Source organism: Montipora capricornis, chromosome 8, assembly GCF_036669925.1.
Source record: "Montipora capricornis isolate CH-2021 chromosome 8, ASM3666992v2, whole genome shotgun sequence".
NCBI classification, from domain to species: Eukaryota; Metazoa; Cnidaria; class Anthozoa; order Scleractinia; family Acroporidae; genus Montipora; species Montipora capricornis.
In genome coordinates this window covers 23,820,536-23,833,726 of record NC_090890.1, presented here as the reverse complement: position 1 = coordinate 23,833,726, position 13,191 = coordinate 23,820,536, and the positions used below count along the sequence as shown (strand labels likewise).

At 40.6% G+C, this 13,191-nt stretch overlaps 1 protein-coding gene across 2 annotated transcripts in view; it reads right to left on the bottom strand.

Annotated features, from left to right (window-relative positions):
* Window positions 1-11,348, bottom strand: part of LOC138060715 (uncharacterized) — a 12,128-nt gene extending 780 nt beyond the window's left edge. Inside the window, exons 1-8 of one of the 2 annotated variants that reach the window (XM_068906572.1) lie at window positions 11,114-11,278; window positions 9,240-9,319; window positions 7,972-8,184; window positions 6,706-6,786; window positions 5,941-6,567; window positions 4,784-5,439; window positions 3,368-3,581; window positions 1-1,831 (exon numbers count right to left, since the gene is read on the bottom strand). The exon at window positions 1-1,831 is cut by the window's left edge and continues 780 nt beyond it. In XM_068906572.1, coding sequence (XP_068762673.1) covers window positions 792-1,831; window positions 3,368-3,581; window positions 4,784-5,439; window positions 5,941-6,567; window positions 6,706-6,786; window positions 7,972-8,184; window positions 9,240-9,319; window positions 11,114-11,130 — 2,928 coding nt within the window. In that variant the 5' untranslated portion in view covers window positions 11,131-11,278 and the 3' untranslated portion in view covers window positions 1-791. Of the gene's footprint in view, window positions 1,832-3,367; window positions 3,582-4,783; window positions 5,440-5,940; window positions 6,568-6,705; window positions 6,787-7,971; window positions 8,185-9,239; window positions 9,320-11,113 lie in introns of both variants that reach the window. The other variant, XM_068906573.1, reaches the window with a different exon arrangement.
* Window positions 11,349-13,191: the final 1,843 nt, after the last annotated feature.

Below are 13,191 nucleotides of genomic sequence, written 5' to 3'. Positions count from 1 at the left end.
TCTGATTTTCCAGGAGCTCATCAAGGGCGAGCCTCTATCTCCTATGCTTGGCATAGGAGTCAAACTGTTCCCGAGAAGATTTATTTATAGAATGCCTCCTTTGGGAGATTCAGCCTGCCCTCTGTTGTAAAAGCCAATCAAAACAGACCTATCCAAGCGTCAAGGGAATATGATACTTTCGCGGGAAAAACGTGTTCCTTAAAATAAAATTTACTCGAGAAAGGATTAACTCAAGGAATAAGTGGAGATAAAGGCTCCCTTTGATAAGCTCCCAAGCCGTCTTGTTTTGGCCGTCCCGTCTTGATGCTAGACAGCGGAGTCGTCTTTGCAAGATAAGGCCATCCAACTAAGATGTCTGCAATTTTCCCGATTTTGAACTAGACGGCTAGGTCGTCTAGACTGCTTAGTCGTCTCTAATATAAAAATGGCCAGTTGTATCAACTCGTTGATAAAACGAGATTTTCAGTACTTGTTTCACTCCCCAATGAAGTAGGACTGCAGTTCTTATAGAAACGTAGCCCCGACACTGATGTTCTACGCTTTTGTTTCATTCTTGTTCCCGTATTCTCATGCGTGATGGCTAAGAATTTAAAAAAAGTATTTTCCATTCAGTTTTCCCGAAAATGCAAACGATAGGACATATTTTTCCTGTCCTCGGTCAGATATCTGTTACTTCCTCGTTTACCCAAAAGACATTGCGCGCAATGTCTTTTGGGTGAACTTGGGCCTTTGAGGAGAGGAAGAATCCTTAAAGCAAACAGAAAGGTTTAGAATTGATAAGTTATCATTTGTTAATGGGATTTTATCTTATCTTTCGTTACACTACTGTGCAGTTTTTTGTGATGTTTTGAATGGTGTAAGCTTCGTCTCCATCGTTTAGTTGGCTTTTTGTCATGCTGGCGGTGTCTATCATGCTCCATTTTGAGATACTTCAAAATATTTTCCTGAATTTTAAACAATTTGTCCATCTTTTCCAGCATTTTAGCCATGATAAAGTTGTCAACAGTATTCTTGGGTTTCTTTTGGACTTCAGTTCTTTTTGTAATGGAAAATTGTTTTCCGGAATCGAGCTTCCTGTTGGATACAAGCGTTTTGAAGAATTTCAATTTGTGCAATGGATTTTGCTTGGGCGCTTCATCAGCACTCGGTTCGCTTCGTTCCTCGTTTTGTACTTGAAAACGATTCAACAGGCTTAGTTTGTTGCCATATGAGCCCCATCGAGAACTTTTCTGTCGGTGTTTTGCCAATCTGCTTAAGTGATTCCGTAAGAAATGACTCGTGTCGATACGATTTCTTGAGCCCTTGAGCCAGATGTTGATTTCGTTTCGTCTTCGTCTCCTCATGTCCTTCTCAAGATCTTCCAAATCGCGTTTTCTAATTTCCTCTCCGTCTAGACCCTCATCGGCACCTTGGAGTGTATTCATCTTTTTCCTTGCTCTCTGCATCGCTGAATACTTGGCAGCTTCAATGATAGTCAGGATTTTCTCGATTTTCTTGATCTTATCCACCTCCGATTTAGCAACATTTTCCTTTCTGATATCATCTCGCAGTTTAGCTTCATCTTCTTTAATTTTCTCTTTCGCCGCATTATCTCCCGCTTGGAGTTCGTCGTTTTGAAGAAGTGCCTTTTCTTTGTTGATGTCAGCCCTCTCCTTGCCCATATCATCCTCGTATAGCTTTTCTTCTTCTTTTGCTTGTGTTTCGATATCGTCAATAATATGCTTGACTGAGCTTGGTGACAAGCCAATGGCTTCTTCAATCTTGCTCATGGCCAGCTTGGCTCGCCGCGTGTTTTGAAGCTTACGATAAGCCTCTTCAAGCAGAGGATTCACTAAAAAAAAACATAATACGTTCAATTGAAATTCTTTGACCGCACCTTTTTAACTACAGAGGTCTGCACTCCAAGTTGGGTTCTTGGAATTCGAGGAAACTTATGTTCGAGTGTTTCGAATTCAATCAAAAGTTTCGGAAATATTTCTTGAAAGTCAAATGGAATTCGGTCCAACTGTATGCCACCGGGATGTTTGGGACTACCTTTGAATAATGAACATTATATATATGGTTTTTCTTGTCATTGTCATTAAGGAGTTAAAGAAAGCGACGTTTTTGAGCCGTTTTTGAACATTTTGCATGCCAGGATAGTAGTGTCTCCCAGATTTTTAAATTAATCATCTCTAACGGAGGAAAGGTGGTAGTGATTAGACAAGTTAAAAGGGAAAACAGCTTACTTTCGGTTGCCGTCCGCGGCTCAAAAACGTCGCGTGCTTAAATTCCTTATTGTCATTGTTTGTTCCCATGGTTGCATGTTCGCAAAAAACTCACGGGAATCTCCCTGAGAGTTGCTCAGGACGTGCACTGGCTTGGAACGAAACCTCATTGCTCTAAAGTTTTTACTTAAGGTGACTAATCAAAGTTTTTAAGCACGTATGCTTCCATTTCTGCCATATTTATGCAGTTTTTGGCTGGAAGCTTAAACTTGGTCACTCATCAGTAAGTGCTACCGCGAAAGTTTAAAATTGTGACAGTCAATGTCCTCTGCAGGTTATTACCATGATAACGTATGTACAATTAATTTATGCAAAATTCACTCATTAGTTTTTTTTTTTTTTTTTTTTTTGCAATATTAGCTTACTTAAAATAATAGAAATGAAGTACTTTTAACAGCTGCTATCATAGAATTTCAAAAGACGGATTTTTCATCGCTGATAGACGTTTATCAGTTTTCCAAAATTTTTGTTTGTTAATTTTCTGATTTTTTAGACGACCCATTTGTAGTCGGAACTATTTCAATTCAAAATTCCTGAAAAATCTAAAGACGCTTTTGCGAGAAATTTGGTAAACAGCCAACAGCTGTTGGTCTCAAATTTGGTAAACAGCCAACAGCTGTTTGTCTCAAATTTTCGAGCTAACGCGCATGCGCAGCATTTTGCCGGGTTCCTTGAAGGTTCCTCGAAAAGAGTTTCACTTTAAAACGTAATGGCAGCGAATTTACACCGCATTTCCAAGACAATTGCGAGAATACGAATAAAGTTGTCGCCATACTCGCCACATTTGTTTTGTTTTCCAAAAATGCGCGCCGGCTTTCAATGAAAATACCACTGACCGAGGAAAAAACTGAATTCAGCCACCTTAAAATTTACAGACCGTGAGCGACAAGGGACAGAACTAAAGGACAACGGCAACTTTGTTTGAGTTTAAATTCACGATCTTATCATTTAGTGAAATGAAAGTCAGGAAGATCATCGCGGTGCTCTTCCTCTGTAATGATTAGCCGACGTTTATACCTTTCTTTTCAATTCTCTACACTAGCATTTGCAAAACCCTCCACCACATTCGGCTGGAAAATCGCGAAGCGTTTGATTTTTACCTGGTGCTTCATAGGATGCAGCTGGCCTTGGGTAAAATGTCGGCGCATTCCAGGAGTACTCTTGGATGCCGGAAGGGAAAGACTGGGAATTCGATGGGTAAAATGAGTTTGATGGATATGTAGCTGATGGTGCCTGCTCATACGAGGATGTCGCTGGACTTGGTGATTCCAGTTTCATAGAAGGGGTGGGATTCGACAAAGTCTGTGGCTGTTCCTGCGATAGTAAAAGGACAAGGAAGGATTACGTTTTTGCAAACGTTGGCGGTGTAACACTTTTATTTGAACAGACTTAACTGATTAGAGTGTAATGTGAAGTGCTAAGTATCTACCCCATGATATGCACCACCCACCTCAATACCCACTCTGGTCAGAGTTTTTCTCTGTCCTTGTGTGGGCCTATTTCCATCAGTAGGGCTAACGCTCACAGGGTTCATATGGGGTAGATACTTAGCACTTCACATTACACTCTAATCAGTTAAGCCTGCCATAGTAAAACTTACAAATTATTATACCGATAAATGTATTGAATAATTAAAATGTTATCATGACTTAAAAGACAAGACAACTAATGAACATGACGCAAGGATTCGATTGCATTGTCAAGCGGTATGTGGATGATCCATTGAATCAAAAGTTAGTCGACGGCCCCGCTTTACATCGAAAAATTAGAATCTTTTTCCCATGACTTTATGACCATTGCAGATCAAGAGGATTTAAACGCTTCACATCTTATTCTTCTCATTTGAAACGTACTACTCATCCTAGCCCATGGTTTCAGCCAGTGTTTCCTTAACTAAACCGTTTTCAGTTGACAAAAAGGAGAAGTGATCTTCGCACTCATTTAGACAATCCAAGCAATTGTTTCCAATAGACACCTGAAAATCACTGAAGACCATACTTCAAATATTATACATTTATTTCATTCATCAAGTCCTTTCACGGGAACACATGAGCCCAACAAATTGACTTGGGGCTTGTTTCTCGAACGTCCCGAAAACGTTTCGGGCCCGAAAAGCCATCTGTGAAATTGCCAACCGCTTGTTTTGGAAAGCCGATATTTTAACATGCTTTCAAGGTAACAAAAAGAAAATTAAATGTGAAGTTTGACGAATTGAATGCTCTCCGTTCTTGAGTTACAAAAGAAATTGTGACACCCGAAAATGGCCCGTAAAGTTTCGGGACTTTCGAGAAACGGGCCCCTGCTCCCAACTGAGCTCAGTTGGTAGAGCATTGAACCGGCATCGCAGAGGTCCTGGGTTCGAATTCCGTTGAAGCGACCTAAATTTTTCAGGTGACTATAAAAGACAATTCTTCATGTTGTCAAGTTTAGTACGAGGGTCACTTTTCCCTTTCGTCTATGAGCCACACTTCAAATATGTAAATTTATATTAAACCGTTTTCTTTTCAATTACTTACGATAAAAGGAGCAGTGACCGGCGTAACTACTGGCTTGACGGGTTCTGGTCCTTTGAGGTTTGGTTTCGTTTGCTGTGCCAAAGTAGCAAGGGTTTGTTGTGGGTGAGGTGACATCGGTCGGTTGAAAGACTGCGGCGCAAAGGGATTTGCAGCGTCGGAAGACGAATCAAAGTATCTTGACATTGGAGATAAATTTGGAGCAAGCAAACCCGGATTATATGAAGCTGCCCATGGTGCTACCTGTGACAACAAACCGTTTGATTGGGCAAAAGCTGTTTCAATCGTTTGTGAGGGTGTTGTGATGGGCTGCAATGGCATAACCGGTTTAACTGGGACGACAGGATGAGCTGATTCACTTGCAGTTGAAACTGACCCAGGTGCTTTTTCCTTGGTTTGCTGTGGTTTAGCATGCAGTTGCATTACTTTGTGGTCATTGCTGGACTGTTCATGCGCGATTGGTTGTGCTTTGAGAGCTGTGATTGGTGGCTGCAACGCTGGAGGTTGTTTAGGTTGGGGTATCTTTTGAATGGCGTAGTTTTCTTTTTGGGTGTTGGAGCTCGCAACCTTGGCTGACTGTTGCAACGTTGGGCTTGCTCTTGCTGCCTGCGAGGTTTGCTGAGGAGGAAGCAATGACGCACTCGCCTGCGTTGCTTTTACTGAAAGACAAAATTCAAATTCATTCTTAGGTTTCAAATTGGGAATCAGATTATGGCTATTCTTAAATTAAGACATACCATAACTTATAAAATAATTTATAAAAATACTTTATAATAATTTGTAAAAATAACAGTTATAAAATAAAGAGAAAAGCCAAGATAAGCTCGAAGTAGATTACTTCACCAACAAGAAAATCGAACAGGGAAAAATTGGTGGGACGTGATTTTTCTTGCCGCTTGGTTCCAAAGCTTTTTCCAAGTAGACATAAGGGGAATATGAGAAAAAGAGTTAAGAAAGAAAGAACGATTCATTAGGCTCAACTCGAATATAGGAATATACCTGTAAACTTATAAGCTCACTGAGGTCCAGCCGACTGTTTGCATGTCAACTGTTAAATATCAAAACTCCAATATGGAACATTGATTTTGCTTTATCTTTGTATATGATTTGCTCTAGTAAGAGAATTTTGCTGGCTAAATTGCTGCCACCAAGTAACTCACTTGCATTAATACTCTGTATTTCCCGCTCATCTTGATAAGCGGGCTGATACGGTGGCACCGTACTGGTCGGACTTGCTAAGTCAGATGGAGACAACATCGTGCTGGGAGCAGAGGCGATACTAGGGGAGGTCATGCCTTGAAATGTCGGCGGTTGATAACCTGCCATGTATGACTGTAGCATGGGTTGATAAACAGGTTGTTGAACTCTTCCAAAATAACCCACTGTTTGGGGAACGGAATAAGCAACTGGCTGGCCAAGGATTGCTGGAGGACTAGAAGCGAGCTTCCGCTTTTCTGCTTCTTCTAAATTATCTTGAGCGCGCTGTTTTGCCAAAAACTTTGCTGCCTCAAGATTGACGATCAGTTTTAAAATATTCTCTGCTTTGTTCATATCATCGTCGGCGTCTTTTTCCAACTTGATGAATTTGGTTTTCTTTGTTGCGTCTTGTGATTCATCCGCCATTTTCTTGAAGGTTTTCTCCTCACTTTTAAGCACGGATTCGAGGTTCGTAGTCTTATTCTCGATGGTTGACGGATTCAATCCAAGTTCTTGTTCTATGCTCGTTAAAGCTTGGGCAGCTTTTATCGCTCGTTCTAATTTTTCTCGAGCCATTTCAACTGGGTCGTCTACAATGAAAATATCAGAATTAACGACAACATTCACTTCTTAAAAGATGAGGAGTGTGTAAGTAAATTCTCCCTTGTGTCTTTTTAGCAATACACGGAAACAGGTAATGAGAGTTTGTATTTTGGCGCTGGTGATACCTTGAAGAGGGAGCTGCCGCTTTTCACGTGCGTCGTTTTTGGAATTCAAGGCAGAGGGTGTCTTTTGCGCATGCTCGTTGTCTGCAATAAAGACACAAATAACTGCTTTAGTAATGCTTCAAAAGGAAAAAAATGGGCTGAATTTTGATGTTTCCAGGAAGCACCATATTGACGGAAAGTCACCGATCCATTACTGAGCCATAGAAAACCTCCTTGATGAATATTCGAGCCATGAACGTTTCGTTTCCGTTTTTTGTCTTTTAGTAGCTCCCTCTTCGAAGCTCTTAGAGTGAGGATTACAAAATCGAGACAACTTTTTGGCTTTCTGATTGGATATTTCACATACTAGAGAGATTTTGAATTAATTAACTAGAGACGCAAGCGTAAGAATAAGCAAAATATGGAAACTCAAATTTTTTTGGCCATCAATGTTTTTTCTTATTAACAACAAGAAAATGGTTGTGCGTATGTTGCTTGTTCGTATGCTTGCGTCGCTTAAATGAAAGTCAGCCTATGGGATCCTTGCTGTAATTGAGCAACTACATTAAATTAACCTTTTCACCGCCGAGGGCTTCCCCATTGACAAGTAAAATCGTCTGGCTTTAGACAGAGTAAAATCTATAAGTGTGAATGGCATTTATGGCGGTGAAAGGGTTAATGGGGACATTAACCTAGATGTTGTTAAGCCATCAAAGTTCAACATTAGGATTATTCCTTTGCCAAAGCCCATGTTAGTTGATTTTCACGCCAAAACCCATCCGATAACTTATTTCCAGTGGATTAGTTTCTTTCATGACGATGCTGTTTATAACAAAACTCTACGAGAATGTGCGCTCTGATTGGTCAATTATGCCGTTAACATTTGCCTGTGGATAAACGATACTGACGACAACAAAGGATATAAGTTTACAATTCACGTCTGCTCCATTGCTTTCAAATGATGCGCGCGCTTTTTAAAAAGTAGTCTCCGGAGTTTTCTATGATTTCATTTTATGTTGTTAAAGAAATGGTAAACCTGCTGCGAACAACTACAGTGTCTTGAGTGCTTAACAAACTTCCCAAGTGCTTCTATACCTCAATGGTTGCAAACTGCATGTAAACCTTTTGTTAAATATTGTATGGTACCGGTTGTGTTAAAACAAGATAAGGTCTGGCGAATTGAGCTCTTTCGGCTCATGTGTGACGTTACCTTTTATCTTTCACTGGTTATGTCGCGGGGTACCTTTCCATTGCACCATAAATCTAGTTACCTTTCTCTCTTCTCACCTGCTTTTTTAATGACATCTTTCTTTTCGTTATTTTCTGTTCCTTTGAAATGGCTTTCCTGGTCTTCCTCATCTTGATCATCCTCCTCTAGACCTTCGTCAGGGAACTCTTCAACCGACGGGACACCATATTCTTCCAACATGGGATAGTCGATAACGTTTTCGCCCAGCATTGGACTGTACTGCTGGAGAATCGGTACATCATCATAAAGCTCTGTAAATTAACACAGAATAAAATACGGACACGAAAGTCAACGTTTACAGATCACGTTCTGATTCGTTCTGATTGGCTCACTCAATTTCGGTTATTAGCTCATATACCGTATGACCTAATATGGTCATACGGTTATCGCTTGTCTCATCGATTATCGGTTGGTCTAAGAATTTAATGAAAATCAGCAGCTCATTAAGAGGAGCCTCTATCTCCCATACTTGGAAGACAGCCCTCTTTCCGAGTAGATTTATTTATAGAACGCCTCCCTTGGGAGATTCAGCACGCGCACTGTTGTAAAAGCCAATCGAAACAATCTCAACTTCAAGGGAAATATGATACTTTTCGCGGTAAAATTAACAAATCGAAAGTGGTTCAGCGTTGTCTGTACTCTTATCGACAACGATATTCGTCAACACAGTGGTCAAAATGTTGTAGACTCACGAGGCGCAATATGATTGGTTTATTTCCAAAAATGGATGTTCCTGATTGGCTATTATATTGCGTGACAAAATGGCGCGAGCATGACGTGTACAGCGTTGTCTAGACTCTCATCGACAAAGGCAAATTAGCCAATCAGATTGCGAGATTACAAGCAATTGTGATAAAAACCTGTTTCTAAAAATAAATTTACTCAGGAAAGGGTTGACTCACAGAACTAGAGGAGAGGCTCTCCTTGATGATCTCCTGTGAAAATTTAATAAACAATTATTCCATTTGCGTTAGTTGAATATGAGACTGGTTATAGCCAACTCGGCGCGACGCGCCTAGTTGCTATTTACCATCTTATATCCCACATACGCTTTCGCTTATGGAATAATTGTTGAAATATACTACATAGGGCTGAGTTGACTGGTGTTTGAAGCACGGGATTCCGGAAGAATCAGCTAAGCTCTGAGGAAGGGTTATGCCTGAAACGTCAGGTTATAAATTTCTTGCAGTGGTCAAATAAACTTTTACTGACTTAATTGATACTACACAATTTCCGTTCACGAAGCCTGTGGGATAAGACATTCGCCCACAGAAATGGCGCTTATGTAATTTTGTCGCCTGCGCACCCTGAGCAGAGGTAGCTCCCAACAGAAACGAACTGAAGGCCAGAAGAAGCAGCCTCGATGAAACAGAAGCCATATGATACCTGAAAGGCAAACGGAGTTTAATTAAGTCAGGAATGTGCTAAATTTCAGTAATTTGTTGCAAATCCTCTCTAACAACAGTTGCCTACGTTTAGCCATTTGTTCCCTCGTTTTTTGGTTTGGGGGGAGGTTATGGCTACACGTAGGCTTTTACAACAGAAGCTGTCCCCGTGGAATTAGGCAATCTCCAATTGAGCATGTAACTGAAACAAAATTTCAGCCCGGGCTGAAATTCCGCTCCGCCCACCGGCCTGAAATTTTGTTGCAGTTACATGCTCAATTTCAGCCCGGGCGCAAAACGCAAATTTTTATGAGAAAATTTACTGAAATTCGAAAACACAATCGATGCGCATGCTCTCGTTTCTTTTTCAGCCCGGGCTCAAAAACTGATAACGATTACATGGATTTTCAGCCCGTTTGCCCGCGCTGAAAATGGTAGCCCAGTTTCACAAACTGGGCTGAAATTCACCCCGGGCTGGAACCTTCGATTACATGGAGAAGGTTTCAACCCAGGCTAAACCGGGAAAACGGGCTGAAAAATCCATGTAATCGCTATCATTTGTTCAGCCCGGGCTGAAAAAGGAACGTGACCATGTGCAGCTCAGTAAATTTACTCAAGGAAATTTGCGTTTTGCTCCCGGGCTGAAACTCACCATGTAATCAGGCGCTAAGAAAGTATGCATTCAAACTGAACGGTCAAGATCCCCGTAACTAACAAAACATTTCAGTTTGAAAACCCCTCGCAGTTTATGTGCACGGTAGGTTATTAGCTTGCCTGAAAGTAGAAAATACGTCCCATCTACCCGCTACCATTCTCTTAGGATTGGCCTCTTGGGCCCTGGGCAGTGACACTTTATGAACATGGGCGCGGTCCTGATGGCATCACAGCACGTGTTAGGGCAGTGAGGGGGTTTGAGTGAAAGTTATTCGTGTGCATTGTAAAATTAATATCTATAGGTAGCTGCTAAACCATGTAATTTATGCAGATCACTGGATCGAACAATTTACATAATTCGCTCGATCAACCATATAACTTTTATCGTTACCTCATTGAAGTTGAGAAAAATTATAACCACCCCATAAGTAAACTATCCCAGATACCTGAATAAAAAACCTTGGTCTTATATAAATTATAACTAGGTTTTTAGTTTCTACAGAAGCTGCTAACATGAACATTGCTTTGCGTGCTTCCCGCTTAGGGCTTATTACTGGCATGTACATGTGATGAAATGTTTTCATTCTCCTGTTTTGAACGATGTTTTGGCAACATTTCCAAATTTCAGTTGTGGATATTTAACCTCAATGTTTTTTGAAGAAAGTATGATTATAAAACGCCATAATTAAAGTTCTACCGCCAAAATAGAGACACAGAAAAGCCATTAACAATGTGTTTACAATTTAAGTTAACAGCTTTGCAGGATTCCATATATACCATCTTTAAGTAGATTTTTAAAATACCGGAAAGCTTCAAAAACCAAAACCACCGTTGTTTCAAGTGCTTTAATATGTAAACGATGGTGAACGCAATTTATTTTGACATGACGTTTTAGCGAAAGCTAGCAGCTGAGATAACTTTCAGGATTATATAAATTATTTTCATGGCTCAACCTTCTACAAAACCGACTTGCGTTTGAAATCAATCAAGCCAAATAAAAGGCACAGCGTTTAATCGATGATCTTTGTGTTTATGGCTCTTCAAGTTAATGTAAAGGATCCGATACGAACAAACGCTTGGGTAGCCATGTTTTTCGGGGACACCTTTATGATTATAGTCATGACATAAAATAATATATTACCTGCAAATCCCGGTCATAGGTTTTCCATTTCTTGACACCAAACGGTATCAAAGAGTGCTTGTCCGCCGACCCACGGGAAATATAAACCCAAGCGCAAAAAAGAGGAAATTCAACTGGCAAAAATTAAAACATAATTCGATTTTTCGCACAAGAATTCGTTCAATAGGCCGCCATTGAGTTCCATCGATGGTGTAAAAATATGAACTCAGAATGGGTTATTGGCTGAGATCATCTTTCCAGTTGTCCAATGAGAGGTCGAGATTTTAACAAGCGTTGTTGCATTCTCACATCCCAGGACGTAAGACTGGTCAAGCGAAAAAACGCCCTCTCACCTGTTGTTTCATTGACCAATTATAAACAAAAAAAATGTGTTTTGAACCAGAGGAAAGTATATGATTTCTTGCTTCCATGTCAAAAATTATTGATTTTTTGTAAAGACGATAGGCGCGAACCTTGATTTTGAAAGTGAAAGGCGAGAGAGAGGAAAGGGGGCATTTGTTATCATTCAAAGTATTTCCATCTGTGTTGAAAAGTAAGGTCAAACTGTGAATTGTCAATTGAAAATTGATATTCCAATGTTGGTTCGTGCTAGATGAAGTTCGACGCTCCCGCAGTCACCGGCGATCAGACAGCGGTTTGCTACGTGAATATATCTTTAAATAATATGTATTTAGTATGTATCTGTATATGCTATGTATTTTAGCTGCAAATGTAATCTCTCGAAGACATTAGCTACTGTTGTTATTCTGAAATTCGAGATGAAATAAAGTTTATGCACGTATGTATGTTACCTTTCGCAGGGCGCGTGCGCACACTTTGTAATCTGCGACTCCAGTGCTTACCATATGAGAGAAAAAATGACTTTCCCCTTGAATATTTAAGCAATCGAATTCTTGCGCTATATTGACAAGGGCAGTTTGGAGCTGTGAGAAGGCGTGGGATTTGTCTCATGTGGTTTAGAGGCCGACATATCTCTCGAAGTCGGTAGCAGAGAGCAGGGAAGGGCAAACTGCGTCCAAAAGCGATCGCACGGACCGAAATCCCGGGATGACTCGATTGGTACGACCCTCCAGCGCTATGTCTGGAGGTACTGCGTTTTTCTCTCTTGTTCAAACATTCCGTCCGCGTATGCGTAAATGTTCTGGCTCTCCGATACCTAACCTACCAAAAAAATTAACATGCTGGTCTGTACGTACCAGCAATTGACATTTCAGTTCTAGATGCTACAGGCATAAACGTAACGTAAGAACCGTGCGTTTCTGGTCTTCTCGAGACGGAGGTGAGAGATGATTTCATGCAGAGTGGGACGCCTAAACGAATGCTCTGTTGTAAACATGGCGGTTAACGAGTGAAGTTGTCTCTCTGGCCTTTCTGTGGACGAATTCCAGGACCTACCGATACAATTTGGGCAAGTTTTGAAAGCTAAAAACTTTAATCGATGCGCTATTTTGCTGGTAGGACTGGGTGGCCCGATGAGTTGACTGGTTTTAAAAGAGAATCCAGAGTTAAAATAGAGAATGAAAGATTTCCTGTTCCGTGCTTACGTTGTGGTCAAAACCTCAAATTTGGTGATTTCACATCGTCGTTATGGAGAGTACCGGTAACATACGAGCTAAAATCAAGCACGATTATTTAATCTTTTAACCAATGATGTTACTGTTTTGTGGTGATGTCGTGGTCGTAGCCGTCGCCGTTTCTTAAATTCTCTAGTGTCACCATGTGTACGAAAAAGTGAGCGAAAAAGAAACGTCTCTCGCAATTTTTGTTTTCAAGTGACACGGAGACATGTTTGACCGCTGACCGATTGGCTCAGTTGGTTGAGCATCAGACTACTGTGCGGGAGAGGTCTGGGTCTTTGAATAACTGAGGAATTTGCTCTGAATTTACTATTATCGTCAATTTAGAAGACTGAAAGCTTGATATGGATTATGGGAAATGGTCATATATTTTAAAAAGACAACCCAAGTGTATGGAAGTAGGACTCGAACCTGGGAATGTTCATTATTAACCCGTCACCTAACCACTTGACCACCGCACTGCTAATTTCTCAAGAACAATATTTTAAACACTATTTGATA